General features: G+C 46.3%; 1 protein-coding gene across 2 annotated transcripts in view; it reads right to left on the bottom strand.

Moving 5' to 3' along the window:
• atp2b1a (ATPase plasma membrane Ca2+ transporting 1a) overlaps positions 1-17,509 on the bottom strand; it is a 41,230-nt gene that overhangs the window by 10,794 nt on the left and 12,927 nt on the right. For both annotated transcript variants that reach the window (XM_080538683.1, XM_080538684.1), the window contains exons 3-15: positions 16,435-16,632; positions 14,848-15,105; positions 14,275-14,400; positions 10,688-10,855; positions 9,421-9,459; positions 7,288-7,434; positions 6,566-6,780; positions 5,493-5,735; positions 4,870-5,111; positions 3,715-3,952; positions 3,102-3,281; positions 2,893-2,980; positions 2,662-2,768 (exon numbers count right to left, since the gene is read on the bottom strand). In XM_080538683.1, coding sequence (XP_080394809.1) covers positions 2,662-2,768; positions 2,893-2,980; positions 3,102-3,281; positions 3,715-3,952; positions 4,870-5,111; positions 5,493-5,735; positions 6,566-6,780; positions 7,288-7,434; positions 9,421-9,459; positions 10,688-10,855; positions 14,275-14,400; positions 14,848-15,105; positions 16,435-16,632 — 2,249 coding nt within the window. The remainder of the gene's footprint in view (positions 1-2,661; positions 2,769-2,892; positions 2,981-3,101; positions 3,282-3,714; positions 3,953-4,869; positions 5,112-5,492; positions 5,736-6,565; positions 6,781-7,287; positions 7,435-9,420; positions 9,460-10,687; positions 10,856-14,274; positions 14,401-14,847; positions 15,106-16,434; positions 16,633-17,509) is intronic.

The following is a 17,509-nucleotide window of genomic DNA, read 5'->3' on the forward strand; positions in this document are numbered from 1 at the left end:
GTCGTCGGGGATCCTGATTGGAGCGGGGGACGGAACATTCCGTCCAGCGCAACCAATCTGGACAGACGCCTGGGGTATACAAGTTTGGCCAGCTTGTTAATCGGGGGGCTGTGATCGGTTGAGCAGTCCCCTTCTGTGCCTGTCGTTACCAGACATCTGACTGTGGATGATTTGGTTTGTGTTGTGTGTTTTGAATGAGGTACTAGCCGATTATCTGGGAACTGGGCCAGGTAGAGAGATTCGCCATTTTCGCTGATACCGATACGCTGATCCACACTCAGGGATTAAAGCAAAAAAAAATCTCCTGACTGAAAATGTGTTCAAGCCAAGTCATATTCTCATTTTAACCTCCACTATATGTTTGTATTTTATAACGTTAGCGTTTTAAGGGAAGAAGATTCTTTTGAACAGCTTTTCTATTGCCAGTTTGCTTTTATGTGATACGCTCGGCGGAGAGGGTGATTGGCTGCCCTTTGCCCCCCCTTGAGGCCCTGTTTAAAAGTAGGGCTTTGGGGAGGGCCAGGAAGATCATGGCTGACCCCGCACACCCAGGACACGGTCTCTTCGCCCCGCTCCCCTCAGGCAGGAGGGTGCGGTCCCTAAAAACTGTGAAGGCCCGACATACAAACAGCTTTTTCCCCACAGCCATCCGGCTCCTAAATGCCGCTGCCCCCCCCCCCCCTGACCTGACCCCCTATCTATCTATCTACCCTCCCTCCACCCCCACTGGACTGTCTGGATAGGAACACTTGAACACTTGATCTCTGCACTTTATATTTATATTAATTATGACTCTTGCACTTCGATGTTGGTTTGCACTGTCTTGTCCTGTCTTGCACCTGTCCTGCTGTAAACCGTGCTCCATTGTTCCAAACCAAATTCCTAACATGTTTACATGTCATGGCAATAAAAGTCTTCTGATTCTGATTCTGATTTATGTGATATCAATGCTGTTTTCAATTCATGAAATAAAATTGATACTTATTGCAAGGGTTGACTCTGACATACAAATAATCAGATAATGGGTGTGGCTTAGACAATTAGGGGGAGTGGCTTGTATGAAAGTGGGTGTGGCCTGTCGGTGGGGCCGAGCCGATTCGTAAAATATCTGAACCGTGTCTGTGGCACTTGTGGTTGCTGAGCTAAAGTCCTTTAACCTTCCTTTAACCACTAGGCCGGAAAAGCCTTCATTAAAGTGGGTGGCTGCTGCTGGCGTACGTTTGGGCCCAGGGAACGGGCATGGAAAGAGTCACAGTCACCAAACTCTACACACTCCTTGATTGTATCCCTACATTGTACCAAATCAACTTTCAGAGTCCTAGGCCATTCCTGGGAGGCCTTGCACGCGAGCTAGCGGGAACCTGTAGGGAGCTCTAATGCTTGATGTGAAGTGCCTAGTGTAAAAAGACATGTTCTCACACGTACAGGGGTACAGGGAGTACAACATGTTGCATTTTCATGCCATTAGGGTTAGGGCTTCCTAGGGTTTCCTAGGGTTAGAGATGCATTTGGACTTCTGGAGTACCTCCACTACTTTCAATGGGTTCTGAAGGTCTGAGAGCAAAGGGCTTTCTACCAGGGGTAACTAACCCTGGGTAGAACCTTGGGTTCAAATCTGGAGTGTGTGGGACCAAATGTGTAGATGTGGTGAGCTAATGAAGCTCTTTGAGATTGAGATGAGAAAAGGGCGCTTGTCTCTTTAAGGCCAGGAGGGAGTTAGCGACTAGCGATGTTAGCTTAGCGCCAGTTTAACAGAAGTAACTTCACTTTTAACATGACTTCCCGTGGTCGTAGCGGGCTGGTTGACGGCTTAAAATGACCGTGGAGACCTGTAGACCTTATCCAGCCATAGTCTTGTGTTTCTACCCCGGGGCATAGCCGGTGTTATTCACGGACAAACACTCCGTAGTAGAGTGGTTCTAGTACACTGGATATGTAGCCAATTGGAAATCCGTCGCGACTTGGAAAAAATTGACGGAAATCCGTCGTAGCGACGGAGAACTTTAATCCCTGCACACTTAGAAGTACCTTTTTGTTTAGTTACACTAGGAGCAGGGGTGGATGTATTTTCAATACGTTTTGACTGCTGAAATTCGACAGTGTGGGTTTTATTTTCATTTTGGTTTCGGTTATTTAAAGATCATAGCTCGTTTTATCCGCTTTCTGTTTAGCAGCACAGAACCTTTTCCCTCTGTAGTTTTTTGTGCCTCGTGTGTTTACCTTGTTACCCTGTGAAGAAGACAAACCTACGTTCCTTGAAAATGAATAACTTTATTTTACCGTATCCATCTAGGTTCTATGTTGCTTCCCGTTCCCCCTAACGAGCGGGGTTGTAACACACAAGTAGTTCAAAGCTCATCCTCAAAGCACCGCCTCAGTCCTGACAGCCCCAGTTCCTTTCACGCATGCAGGGGCATCAAACCCTCATCATAGATAGACTGGGAGGGCAAATTCATTCATTTTATGTTCACATAAAATCTCCATACATGTTGGCCATGCTCTAGCGGGCATCACGCCTTGCATAGCCTTCTAAACATTCACAGAGCCTCATGAATTGACTTGACACTTCAACTCTACTGACAATATCAAATCTGTTGACCGTGATAAATCATATGTTCAATGTTCAGTCTACTGGCAGCAGGACTGTGCCAGAGAGCTTACCATGGCGAACCCGACGTCGGCTTTCTTTAAGGCAGGCCCGTCGTTGGTCCCGTCTCCCGTCACTGCCACTACCTGCCTTAGTTCGAGAACGGTGCTGTCCATGATGCCTGTGTAGAGAAGAGAAACCATTATGTCATTAAGACATTCAAAAACGAACAGTTCGAACACTGCAAATACATATAAATACATTCGCGATTTCGTCACCGGGTAAGAGCATAAAAAATGAAGTACCTTTGACTAATGTGTGCTTGTCGGTAGGGGAGGATCTGGCGAGGACTCTGAGTTTGGGCCAGATCTTATCAATGCGTTCTTGTTCAATCTAAAAAAAAAATCAAATAAAAAAACAGAAGAGATCGGTCATGTCGTGATCCCGTTACCTTATCTGAGGATGGAGTGTAACAGGTGGGTTTTGGGCGTGGCGGTCGTAGCTGCTACCCCACCTCTCCCTTCTCGTTGCGTATCCGTCGGTTGAACTCCTTGCCCTCCATGCACAGGAAGTCGTCGCCGGGCAGCAGGATGCCGCACTTGGTGGCGATGGCACGGGCTGTGTTGATGTTGTCCCCGGTGACCATGCGTACGGTGATGCCGGCGCGCTGACACCTCCTGATGGCCTCTGGGACCTGGGGGGGAGGGGGAGGGGAAAACCATGTGACTAACCAGGAAAGACTCAGACAGACTTGAAACTCTTAACTAGGCAATGATTATAAACCAATACTAGAATCAGAATTGTTGCCCGTCTATTCTGACCATGAGTGTGTGCTTGGGTGTTGGCTTCTGCTTGGGTGGTCCATGCAAGTTTCAAGTTTAATGTTTACATCCCATTGTACCCCAAGTATAAGACAGTAACATTCTAACTAAGACAGTAACATCCCATTGTACCCCAAGTATAAGACAGTAACATTCTTAGGCTTCAGTTCCTGGACATTGCAGCAACAAGAGGGTGGGGGCGGGAGAGGGGGCGGGGGAGTCCCTGTAGGCCATGCTAGTGTCTTTCCACAGCAGCGATCGAGAGCCAGATGAGTGTTGGCAAGCGAGACAAGGCCCGGTACTGACCTCTGGTCTGACGGGGTCCTCGATGCCCACCACGCACACGCAGGTGAGGCCGCTGAGGATGTCGTTCTCGTTGTCCCAGTCAGGTTCGCCCTCCGAGACAGGGAAGTCCCTGTAGGCCAGGCAGATGGTGCGCAGGCCCTCCGAGGCCATGGGCTCGATCACCTTCTTCACCATGTCGTCTCTGTCCCGCGGCCGGAACACCTTGGTCTCCCCGGTTACCGTCAGGATGTTATAGCACCTGACAGGAGGAGGGGAGGAGGAGGATGAACAGAGAAAGGAAGAGAAGAGAGCAGAAAGAGAGAGAGAGAGAGAGAGAGAGAGAGAGAGAGAGAGAGAGAGAGAGAGAGAGAGAGAGAGAGAGAGAGAGAGAGAGAGAAAACAGAGGGGGTGGAAGGAGGGAGATGTAGAGGGATGGAGCAGAAAGAGAGAGAGAGTGGGACAGAAAACAGAGGGGGAGGAAGGAGGGAGATGTAGAGAGGGATGGGGCAGAAAGAGAGAGAGAGAGAGAGTGGGACAGAAAACAGAGGGGGTGGAAGGAGGGAGATGGGGCAGAAAGAAGAGAGAGAGAGAGAGTGGGACAGAAAACAGAGGGGGTGGAAGGAGGGAGATGGGGCAGAAAGAGAGAGAGAGAGTAGGACAGAAAACAGAGGGAGTGGAAGGAAGGAGGGAGATGGGGCAGAAAGAGAGAGAGAGAGAGAGAAAAGAAGAGCCACTGGTGAGACAGCAGGGAGGCCATGGGGACTGTGTTCCTCTGAGGGTTAAACTGAGTGTTGTGTAGTAAGAGGCTCAGAATTAAGAGGCTGCAATTTGCCACCAGCTCAAGTCTCTCTGCCTGATTTTAAGACGCAAAGTTAAGCGGCTTGATGGGATGAATCTGAACTGCTTAGCGCCTTAGCTGCCAGTCACACACACACAGTTCTTTGCACAACTCACTGGCCACCAGGCAAGAAACCTATTTGAAGATTTAAAAAGTGAGAAGTGCTTAGTACTTTCCAAAGTGCATGCGATTCCGGTCATTACGTTCTCTTAATTATTCACATCCTAATGCGTCAACAGCTGTGCAGTAATACAACAAATTCACCAAGGTATACGGTTGATGGTTGGAGAGGCAGGTTGAAACCGGTTTCAAACAGGAGCTGGAAAAATCAAACCTACTTCTTGAGGAGAATCTCAGAGGCTCCTTTGCTGAACATCCGGTAGCTTCCGTCAGCGTTCTTCAGCACTGTGCTCATGGATTTCCTGACAGAGTTGAACGTGTACACCTTGTAGAGCTTCTCCTCTGGGATCTCGTTACGAATCGCCTGGTAGTCTCTTTTCAAGTCGTTGGCGAACCCCAGCAAGGCACATTCAGTTTTGTTCCCCACCTGACGCGGCAGGCCACCCTCCTTCTCGGGAGACTGGAGATGGAGAAAGAAAACGTCAGTTAAGCCGCTGCAGTTATAGCTTTCTTTTCAATTCGTTATTTAGAACCAAAACAATTCATTAATTTTCATTTTTGAAACTGTTTATTTTTTCAACAGTTTATTTTAAAAATTTCACCACATTCAAATACATGTCCAACCTAAGTGCATAAATCCCCCCAAATGACAAGCCCCTGATTCTACCTTCAAGGCAGCCTTGGCAACAAACTAAATGTAAAATAAAATTAAAATGTTCAATAGGACTCCAAGGTTCAGTGTTCAAATGTAGTCTGTTGCAACGTTTCAACCAAGTAGGTCCTTGTCAGGTAATATGGACACAGACACACACATAGTAAAGCCATGCTTGTAGCCTCTTACCATAATCTTGGTAGTGTAGGCGCAGTTGACCCCGATGCCCACGATGAGGACGTCCATGATCCTGGCGGGGATGAGCTCTGGCTCGGGGATCTTCCTGTAGTGCTTGTCGGCGAGGAAGGCTTCCACCACCTTCATCCGGTTCATGGTCAGAGTTCCAGTCTTGTCGGAGCAGATGGCCGTGGCGTTGCCCATGGTCTCGCAGGCATCCAGGTGACGGACCAGGTTGTTGTCCTTCATCATTTTCTGTGGAAGTGTGTGTGTGTGTGTGTGTGGAAGAGAGTGTGTGTGTGTGTGTGTGTGTGTGTGTGTGTGTGTGTGTGTGTGTGTGTGGAAGAGTGCGTGTGTGTGTGTGTGTGTGTGTGTGGAAGAGGGTGTGTGTGTGGAAGAGTGTGTGTGTGTGTGTGTGTGTGTGTGTGTGTGTGTGGAAGAGTGTGTGTGTGGCGGGGGGGATACAGAGAACATCATGAAAGGTCACTGAATTAGTATTAGCAAAGGGAAATGCCTAAAAATAGAACATGACGGTTTAACCATTATTATATCAACCATTGCAAAGAGAACAGCAGTCTTCACGCCTCTGGTACTTAAAGGGGACTTATACTTTATCATGTGTATTTCTAGTCAATCCATGCGCATATCCATGGCATAGTCAAGCCATGTGTCAATCCAAACGCATATCGTCCCAAACAATCATCATTTTGGTGCATCTGCATCATAGCTATCGAAAGGCGGGCTACTAAAAAAAAGTCTGAGGTCGTTTTAAAACACGTTTTTTTTTCCCATCTGTCTGCTATTGAATACAATAATAATATATGATAATGGAAAACAACAAATCCACTGGATTAAAACAATGGGTGAAACAATGTGAGTGAACCTTAATGAACTCACAAGACACAGGTGTTCCCAGACTGGTAATGGCTCGCTAATGGGAGAGAGGCTTGTGTCTTGGCCAACAACTCAAGTAGAGGGATCTGGCTTTAGGGGATCATGTAGGATTAGCCTAGGCTTGGTCTAGCTTTAACAGGCTGAGGGGCTGGCTGGAAGCAGTCAGCAGTGATGGAGGAGGTTGAACCTACTTTGACAGAGTAAGCCAGGGAGATGGTGACGGCCAGGGGGAGACCTTCAGGCACGGCCACCACCAGCACAGTGACACCGATGATGAAGAACTTGACGAAGAACTGGATGTAGATGGGAGTGCAGTCCTTGACCCAGGGCAGACCCTGGACCCAGAAGGTGTCCACCACAAAGAGGACCACCAGGATGATGACCGTGATCGCTGACATCACCAGGCCTGGAGACAGACAGACAGAGAATCATTAACCACCAGACAAGAGAAACATTGGAAAAATACTATTTTATATAGTATTTTTTTACAAATACTTTTTTTTTTTAATCCACAATTGGATATTCGGTTGTTAAGTCGTGACGTGTTTCCGGGTCCAAAGTTGGCTGAGGCGCTCTCTTCGAAATGCCTCAGTAACAATAATAATTCATTATATTTGTATAGCGCTTTTCCGAACCTCAAAGACCCTGACAATATGGGGAAAACGGGAAAGGGCTGTGCCCCTTGTTGTATGAATAGATCCCAGTCTAAAAAACAATTGAACTGTCATTCTACTGCTGTAGTACACTGGTACTCTGGTGCAGGGAATTTCTGGTTTGGACCCGGAAATTGCTAAACGTCACATTTGACGTCAGACTTAACAACCGAATAAGAACATATTTCTCTCTCTCTCTTTCTCTCTCTCTCTGAGAGGAATTATAAGGAATTACAAACGCTGCTAGCAACTTCACTGACCTGCTTTGCCAATCTGGACCGCTAGTTTGGTTAGCTTCCCCTGAAGAACGGACTTCTCTTTCTTTGGCAAGTTGGATTTCTTCTTTTCGGCTCCTTCGTCACTGTTGAGCGGCTGCATCTCCATTGCAGCTCCGTCTTGGGCTTTAGCTGGAGGGTGGGGAGAGGAGACATTAAACTAACATACACACACACACACACACACACACACACACACACTCACCATATTTAATTTAATTTATTTATTATTATACAGGAAAAGTAACATTACAGATGTTCAAACGTGTTACATTCAGACTGGCCTGACTCAGTTAAGATGCACTGCCAACTCGGGTTTGTCCCTTCCTGCACTTGTGTTAAAAGGTCTAGTTGTTGTTGCAACTGCAAGCCAACATAAGCTACACAGACACGTTGAAGGGTCTCTCCCTAGTCCCTTCTGTTTAAATCCAATAAGAAGTGGTTTTCAAGGGGACCTGAGAGGGTACAATATTTTTAGCAGACCTTTTTATGTCTGTCTGGATCCAGCAAAGAGCGCTTTAGCGGGGGGACTTGGGTAAAATGTCAGTGTAATTACGGCTCTGTTCTGACTCAGGTCCAAAATGTAATTAGGTAAGGTAGGAATCTAATTACTGTATTCCCACTCAGTGGGTTAGCAGCCATAAGAGCTGTGGTATCTTGCTTTTTGTTTTTTTACAGTAACAGGGCAGACACCATTGAAATTCCTCTAAAGCTCCCCCCCTCCCTCCCTCAATCCATATATCCTCCCCCTCTCCTCTCCTCTCCTCTCTTCCGGGCTGTCACATTGACTCATCTGACCAAGTAACCTAGGAGACGCAAAGCCGCAGCAGGCCAGCCAGTGGTGCTGATCTCTAACCCATCACTCCCCGATGATAAAATCATTATCTCTCTCTGGCCTGCCAGGGAGGCTGCTGCTGCAGTGAGGCCCACGCCCTCTCCCTCTCCCTCTCCCTCTCCCTCTCCCTCTCCTCTGCTTGGGAGTGCGCACTACTCCTCTTTTCTCTCATGGGGGGGAACAGACTACTCATCCCTCTCGTGGTGGTGTCTATTTTGTTTACTACGATTGTAGGGAGCATAGGATCGGGGAGGACCAACAGTGTGTGTGTGTGTGTGTGTGTGTGTGTGTGTAGTAGGGACGGGTGTGGGCGTTGCTATGCCGCCGGGCCGTGCAGTGTTCTGAATTTTACACAGGCTGTAATCCCAGTCTGAGGGATTACTGCTCAGTCCTGACAGAGAGAGGATCTGGGCACCAGGGACTCCCGCCAGAACCTCAGTCTCACCACCACCAGGCCCACGCCCGCACGCTCGCCGTGCCGGGGCGGGCAGACAGAACACATGGCCGCCGCCGAGCGTAGGGGGTCTAGAGCGGTTGGATGTCAGTGAAACAGCCTCGTTATGTCTGAGCCGAGGAGGGTTGCGTGTGTGTGTGTGAGTATCATGTGCAGCTCAGATGGGAGGTCATGAGGGGAAGTAAGAGAGAGAGAGCGAGCGAGAGAGAGAGAGAGAGAGAGAGAGAGAGAGAGAGAGGGAGAGAGAGAGAAAGAGAGAGAGAAAGAGAGAGAGAAAGAGAGAGAGAAAGAAAGAGAGAGAGAGCGAGAGAGAGAGAGAGCGAGAGAGAGAGAGAGGAGAGAGAGAGAGAGAGAGAGAGAGAGAGGGGGGGGAGAAAAGCAGATGCTCTTCCCCCAGGATTGCTACAGGGCTTTAATCTCCCTCATCACTAATCGTCATAACTGGATTCAGCAGCACCTGCCACCGCAGCGCGGGGATGTGCCAGGGGAGAGGATGGGGAAGGGAACACGCCGGCCCAGACAGCACGATGGATGGACAGAGGCCATGGGCACGCACTGGCACACACAGATGGGGAGGAGGGAGATGTAGTGGCACAGGGACACGCAGGGGCCGCTAGTCAGACAACAGCAGCGCCGGGGCCACTAGCTAATCACCAGAGCTGTGTGTGTGTGTGTGTGTGTGTGTGTATCTAACGCGTGGCTTTAACTAAGATCCCACACTGTTAAACGGGTTAAGGGGGATGCCATTAATCTGATCATAAACGGATCTAGGTAGCCAGGGCGGGAGTGCGGCTAAGCCAATTAGACGCACAGCTCTCTCAACACTCACCTTTCTTGCGGTTCTCAACGGATCCATCTTGCTTTTTGTCTGTGGAGAAAAAGCGACATTGGGAGAAAGAGGAATATGGTCAGTGACGGGAACTTATTGGTGTGCAATTTCTCACCACTGCCGTAACATTATTCCTAATTATGTAAATTCCCCCTCTTTGATTTGATAACCTGAGAGAGGCTGTGGAATATTTATGAGTCGACAAACCGATGAGAGACAGTTCTGCACGATGACATGAAAATTGACTCTTGCCAAGCAGTGAGCGGGTTTATAGCCACACTGTAGCCTCCCCCGATACACACAATCACACACAGTCAAGTCTAATGCCATAAATGACATCCTGTCACCCGCCTGCCCCCCCCCCCCCACACACACACGCCCACCCCCCTTTGGGCATCAAAAAACATAACTCAGTTGTCTTGCATAGACAGCCATCACCCACACAGCTGTCGGCAACCGACCAAATGTTCAGACTTTTATTCAGAAAAATAAATAAATAAATGTCAACGTTGTTGAAAATCAATGACACACTCGCTAGTCAACTAACAGAGCTTGTTTTGTGAGCCTGCTAACAATGTAAAGTCGTGTTATAGTTATCTAGGTACTCACCGAATCCATCGCATTGCAATATTTTTACTTGATTGAGTGTGTCATTGATTTTCAACTGTTTCAATTATTTAGATTTTTCATAATAAAAGTCATTTTGATTGGTTGCCGACTTGATTTCTGCTTTAACCAGCTGCTGTCACATATTAGCAACTGGGTTCAACATTAGTACAAAACACCTCCACTTCAGTAGTGAGTGGTGGAGTGTGAGATTACAGTTTACAAGGCTGTTGAATGTCACACCACAGCATTAACCAGTGCAACGAACGCACACTCAAAAAACCCTCTTCACATTGACTTAGCTCTTCCAAGTACAACAACCACTGAGCCCTGTCGTACGAGTCCTTCCCTAGCTTAGCTCTCTAACCAAACCTCTCTCCTTGGTGCTGGTATGACTGCGCTTGCTGCTGCTGTTTCTGCTGCTGCTGCTGCTGCTGTGGTATACAGCCAATACACTGATTCTCTACTCTACCTGACTGTTTCCCTTCTTTCGCCGGACAAACTGCATTTACAAACACAAAAGGCTGCTGGGTGAACTGGGCGTTTATTCACGACACTCTGGGAGGCAGAAAACACACAACAGCGTCCGCCGGAATAAAAGTGTACATTGCCGCTCGCCCTGTGAATCACCGCTAGGGAAGAAAAAATGCTGCTGACATACTTTTCTTTTCCTTCTTCTTCATCTCCTTTTCCTTCTTCTTCTCCTCCTTGTCCTCCTCGTTGTCGTCCTCATCCTCGCTCCCCAGTAAAGTGAAGATTATTCCAGTTTGAGAGTTGACTCCCACGGCGGTGACCAGCATTTTCCCTGAGCCCTCCATGACGTGGGTGCCTGCGGACAGAAGACCAAGGGTGGATGAGGTACGGCTATCCAGACCTCTGGAATAATGCTAACAGTGTTTCCCTTTCAATTACTTAGCTAATGCTATGTATGCCAATGTTTCCCTTCCCTCCCTCCCCGCCCAGTTCTGTTACTGAATCTGGCTCAAGTCGGTTGTGATAGAACACTGGTGTTTACGGCACTGCTGGACGATGATCCAAGAGCCTATGCTCTCACACACAAAGAACTAGACTCCAGGCACTGTATGCTCTACTAAAAACAACCGAACAAGTATACAGAGAAGGCTCTAACATTTGTAATGAGTATTGTATTAAAAAAAGTCTTTGCAACTCAGAAGAGACAAATCCTGGTCTTGGATAACACCACAAACACATTCGCTAAGCCCTTTAATCAAAAGCCAATTGTGCGCCTCAGTGAATTTATTGGAAACACGAGAGGGCCACAACAGGCTTTCTCAACAGCTAAATTGCCCACCGCTTTCTCCACACGAGAAGCTGAGAGACTGTTTGTTGAGAGAGAGAGGGAGAGAGAGAGAGAGAGAGAGAGAGGAGAGAGAGAGGAGAGAGAGAGGGGAGACAGAGAGACAGAGAGAGAGAGAGAGAGAGAGAGAGAGAGAGAGAGAGAGAGAGAGAGAGAGAGAGGGGAGACAGAGAGACAGAGAGAGAGAGAGAAGTGAATAAAGAGAGAGTGTGCTCATTAAGAGCTCCCCCCACGCCTGTGTTAATTAGAGACCGCTCCTCTCCCTCATGCTTCTTGAGGGACTAAATGAGAACAGAGGAGCTAATCTGAGCTGAGCTGGGGAGAGGATACAGCTATGGTGGGGAAAGACAGACACCAGGCTCTGTCTCTCTCTTGGAGGTGTGCCCACAGAGAGTCTGGGAGAGGCAAAGCAGCGTTTTAAATCCCCCATGCTCCTTGGAGATTTTTTATCAAAGGATCAACTTGCTTTCATAAAACAGGATTAGAGACAAAACAAGCAGGCCCCTCCTCAGCAGAACATGGGCCGAGTCAGGAGAGCTGAGGTCTGCGTAGAGCACTGCTCAGTCGTAAAAGTCCTAGATATGAATCTGAATCGTCAAGTCGTAGATATACAGAGCATGGCTGACCCCTTGCCTAGAGCATAAAATACCAAATTCCAACAATTGACTGACAAGTTGATTGCATGGCAATAAAACAATGATTTATTATTTATTTTTACACTAGTCTCTAAAGTACTGCTGTAATGACTGGTTGATGACATTTCAGTCATTCACTGAATATCGCTTTCCAAAAGCATTTTTTTTTTTTTTTAAAGAGTAAAAAAAATGTACTGGGCTAATGTTCCCCATGACATCATGGGCCCTATTATGCACTTCATAAGTCTTAAGCAATAAGACGAGGCGGTAGATCTAAACTTAAGACGTGGAGGCGTGGTCAAGGCCACTTTGCTATTATGCGTGCGGTAGTGGGCGCCTAAAACCCGGCGCTAAGCAAAGAAATTAGTCATGGGTGTGTTTTGGGCGTCTTCTCAATCAACCCAATCAGCGTGCCAGGTGCCATTCCCTTTAAGAACCGGCTGCGTTGAGTCTTTAGCGCTATGCTATTATGGAAGTCCTAAGAAGGAGGTCAGCGCGCTTCTCTGCAGAAGAAAGTAACAAGCTCGTGCATGAGGTCATTGCTGACCAAACGACATATGTCAGTTACTGCCTGACGGGTGAAGCGCAGCTCATACAAGCATTGCTGCTCTGTAAACAGAATAAAAGAATATATATATATAGGCTATATTATACATATTTTAATAATAGGCTATAATATAATTGTAATTGCAATATATTATAGCATTATTAACAGTTGGATCACCAATTGAAAGCGCTAAAATGCTTAGATCACGAATCCAGGATTGATTTGAGATTTGGCCCGAGCTAACAAAGTCGTTGCCGGTATATTATGCGCTCGGCGCGCCGTCTTCGTCTATCATAATTCCTTCCTAGGATATATTCCATTGTTCTCTCTCTCTGGCTTAACATTTGCCAGTGGTGGCATTTATACTGTGACCGTAATTGACGTCTTGCCGTGGAGCCACGTGCGTGTTCATGTGTGCCCACATGCATGCGCAAACCGCGGAGGCGCGCTCGTGTTTCAAAACGTGCATGAAGTCTAAACTTAAGAACTTTTCAAACCACTTCTTAGCGCTAGGAGCAAAGTCAGATCGCATAATAGCAGGGGCGCCTAGTGCACTTCATTAACATATGAACACTCCCACAATGAGTAATATATGCACGGGAGTTTTACGTCTTATGTGTGGGCGCCAGTGATGCCGGTAACGCGTTACTAAGTAACGCGTTACTCTAATCTGAATACTTTTTTCAGTAACGAGTATTCTAACGCGATACTATTTCCAAATCAGTAATCGGATTAAAGTTACTTATTCAAGTGACTGTGCGTTACTATTGCGTTACTACCTCATAACTTAGGCTAAATGCAGTATTTCTTTGTAATGTTCGATAGTAAACAAACATTTGTTTGCTTTTCTCGTGTCTTGGGGAGTGACGTCAGTGCTCACGTTTTCAACACGAGGTTGCAGCAGAATCGCTCACGTGTATCACCACGCTGATTGCACAGTGTAAACAGAAGAATGGAGCGAGAACAGAGATATGCGTTAAATAGCTGGAAATATAAGGATTATTTTGAGTTTGTGTCAGCAAAGGATGACAAGAACATAAATGTTCGTTGTACACTCTGTGCTGGCAAGAAAATATTGTCCTGTGGTAAAAGCCTGAATGGTCAGGGTAGGTTTTAGGTTTTGTGAAACCACTCCTTGCTAGTTACTGTTAAATAAAGATTATATTTATTTTATTGTTTAAAAACAAGTATTTATGTTGGGTGAAGCAAAGAAAGACTCTTTATTTTGTTGTTTTAAGTTATTGTTTAAAGTTTAATTATGTAATTTAAGTTACTGTTAAAATAAAGTGAGTTTTGGCAAAACCAGTTTTCATTTTTATGTTGCGGGGGGGGGGGGGGGGGTCGGGTGCCTAGGCAGCTGCCAATAGTAACTAAAAAAGTAACTAGTAATCTAACTTAGTTACTTTTAAAATCAAGTAATCAGTAAAGTAACTAGATTACTTTTTAAAGGAGTAATCAGTAATCAGTAATCAGAATACTTTTTCAAAGTAACTGTGGCAACACTGGTGGGCGCCTATCGACACCTGCATAATAGCAGTAGCGCGTATGAAGCGCATAATAAGGGTGGCAGTAGGTCTTAACCTGGCGGTGCGTCTTAATTAAGACTTAAGACGGCAAGTTAAGAAGTGCATAATAGGGCCCCATGTATTTCATTATCAAGTGGATATGCTATTTCTTATGCTGGGAATCTGAGTCGTGTGAGCATGGCCGTGTGAATACACTGAGACAAAGACGGCTACTGCTATTACCTGACAACAGCATAGGATCTTTTACTAGCGTCTTCTTTACGTGGTCGGACTCTCCAGTGAGAGAGCTCTCATCAATCTTGAGATCGTTCCCTTGAAGGAGAACACCGTCTGCGGGCAGGAGATCACCTGGAGACGCAGAGAGACAAAGACGCCTTGATGAAGTCACAGATGCGGTGGGGTGGGAGCACAGTAAATAACAAAACATAATTAAGCTTTTCAGGCGATTCGGAAGGCAGACAAACCAAGTTCAATCCCTGGGGTTTCACACCTTGTCATGTCACTCTGAAACTGACAACATGAGGTCTGATTGGTTCACCCTGAGAATCCTTGATTTGAACACTGATAGTGTATATGTGGGTATTACAAATAACAATCTAAATGTGTTAGATTAAATGAAATGAAGTCAGATTTTTTATATTAAAAAGTGCTTTGTTATTAACCATACGGAGCCAAAACGTCTCTGCCACCCCTTCTTCTTATTGTAACAGCCCACCTATAAGGTCAACCTATACGGCTCTACGGTTCACCTGCAGCTACAGACAGCTAATGGATAACGGTCGACGTTCTCCGTACCATATTTTATTTGTGCAATGTCCCCGACGACAATTTCCGCCACGGGGATCTGGATGACTTGGCCGCCTCGGACGACGGTGAACTTCTGCTCTTGTTCGATCCGGCTTTGTAAGCCGCGGAATTGCTTCTCTTTACTCCAGTCGTTGAACGCCGTCACTAGCACCACGCAGGCCACGGACAGGAGGATCGCCGCGCCCTCGATCCAGCCCGCCTCCGACTCCCCCTCGTCCTCCACTCCTCCAGCTGCCTTGCCGCAGTCTGAACACCAGAAACACCACAGGAGATTTACAACAGGGACACAGTGGACTGGCCGGGTGGCGAACACACTTAATAAGCCCTCCATCATCAGACTAATGCAGCGTCCGACTTCGCAACCCCTTTTATGGAAGTATGCCCCATCCACTTCCCAGCATGGGATTCAAATGGGAATGGTGTAGGATGTCTGTGCTTAAAAAAAAAAATCCTATGCTGTTAGGTCACACAAGTGGAAGCGGAATACTTCAGGAGAAGGGTGGAGAAATGGGAAGCAGCGTTACATATGCCTCTCTTACAAGGATATGAGAACAGACATTAACACATGTCGATGTTAATATCACTCATCAACATCACCCATTTCATGTTAGTAAACAACCACAGACTCAGGGGTCTGGCTGACACACTTTTATCAACCATTTCTGTTCTGTTAACACCTACAACATGCTGTAGCTGGGAGACGTTACTCACTGGTAGGATTAGGTAGGTCAACTAATTAACAACTTTTAGAAGGAATAAAAATTAAGCAACAAGGGCTCAGACATTCTTGATGACAGACTTCATCATCGATGACAATCAATCATAAAACAATTATCTATATCAGTGTGTTAATCTCTGAGGTTCCTCGTCTCCCTGAGACTGCAGTCACAGTTCCTCTATGACGTGGTCATGAAATGGATCAATAACCAATGGGTTATTGATCCATTTCATGACCACGTCATAGAGGAACTGCGTCTGCAGTCTCGGGGAGACGAGGAACCTCAGAGATTAACAAACTTATATAGATAAATACTAGGGATGCTCCGATTTATCGGCCACCGATTTAAATCGGCCGATTTCACTCCAAATGACTCGATCGGTGATCGGCAAAAATGGCCGATCGCAAAAACCGACTTTTTGTTTTTTTTTCCCCTTTTTTTTCCTGGGGAAGACAGATAACTGAACAGAAAACATAGGAGGACGTAACAGTATGTAAACCATGAAGGCCACGTTTATAATGTCTTTTATACAGCCATATCGACTGACTTGGGCTTCAGGCCCTAACTGGGTGATAGGCCAGACCTTTACTATGCCATACAAATGGGTCTGCGTTTGCTTGGTGCCTAATGGATCAAAACTTTTGTCTAAAAAGCAAAAAATATGTAGGCTATCCAGTCAGTAGGCCTACAGTTATGTATTTAAAAAAAAATCGGTATCAGTATCGGTTGATCTTGAGGAAAAAAATCGGTGATCGGTATCGGCCCCAAAAATACAGATCGGAGCATCCCTAATAAATACCCACAAACATGGTAAGCTAAAGTATATCAGTCAAATGAAGTCAATAGAAGTACTTACGCTCTCGTTCGGCATCTGGAGGTCTATAAAAAGAAAGGCCTAATGAAACTATGGCTGCCACTTCTAGAATAATGAGCGTTACATCTTGTAATGCTTCCCAAACTAATTGAAGAAATGTTTTTGGCTTTTTAGGAGGTATTAAGTTCTGCCCGAACGTTTCTTTTCTTTTGTCAATGTCTGCGGGCTGTCCACTTAGACCTGTGAGAGAGAGAGAGAGAGAGAGAGAGAGAGAGAGAGAGAGAGAGAGAGAGAGAGAGAGTTAGAGGTTAATAGGTTTAAGACCATACATGAATCATTTAAACATTAGCTCCACATTTAAATTCATCATTGAAAACAATGCCACCCATTGACATCAAGTGCATAACAGACATAACTATAACATAACAGAAGTCTCATCTAACGCCTCATGATGGACAAAGGAGAGTGACAGTTGCATGCAGACATAATGGTGAGTAAATATGGTCTGAAAAGCCCCCAAAATACTTCTGAATACTGAATACAACCCAAAAGGTCAGAGAGCTGTATTCTGTCACTGGCCTCCCAAAAACAACAAGGACCCAAAGGGCATCAGCATTTCTGACAGGCGACGTTAGAGAAACGTACTACGAGGCAACAAATGCCACCCGCAACAATACACATTCTACCTCTGCAAACAACAAGGCAAGCCAGCGCCTCACTGGCAGTGACTCAGTGTCCGTGTTGAATTTGAGGGACGGAAGAATTTCCACATATATTTTAAGAAGACAAAACCATGTCATGTTAGTTCTGCAGAGGGGATTACAATGGAGAAATGTCCATCAAACTGCAGATTCAACCATTTCAAATCCAGTCGACCAGTGAGTCACATTACAGTTTCCATCTTATTCACACATTACTCGTCGGGACTGCTCTGCCGACCCATTCATCCATGTGCACAGAGTGCATTCCACTGTGGCTCATTCAAATGCCTGCTCTCCCTGCATTCAGATAGAGGAAGGGGTCATATTCAAAAGACTTAATGCATTTGATGCAGAGCAGCTTTTCAACCCTATTCATAGTGGTGGGTGGGTGGGTGAGGCGCGTGGACTGCAGTGGC

This window comes from Nansenia antarctica (genome assembly GCF_963989245.1).
Source record: "Nansenia antarctica genome assembly, chromosome: 8".
NCBI lineage: Eukaryota > Metazoa > Chordata > Actinopteri > Argentiniformes > Microstomatidae > Nansenia > Nansenia antarctica.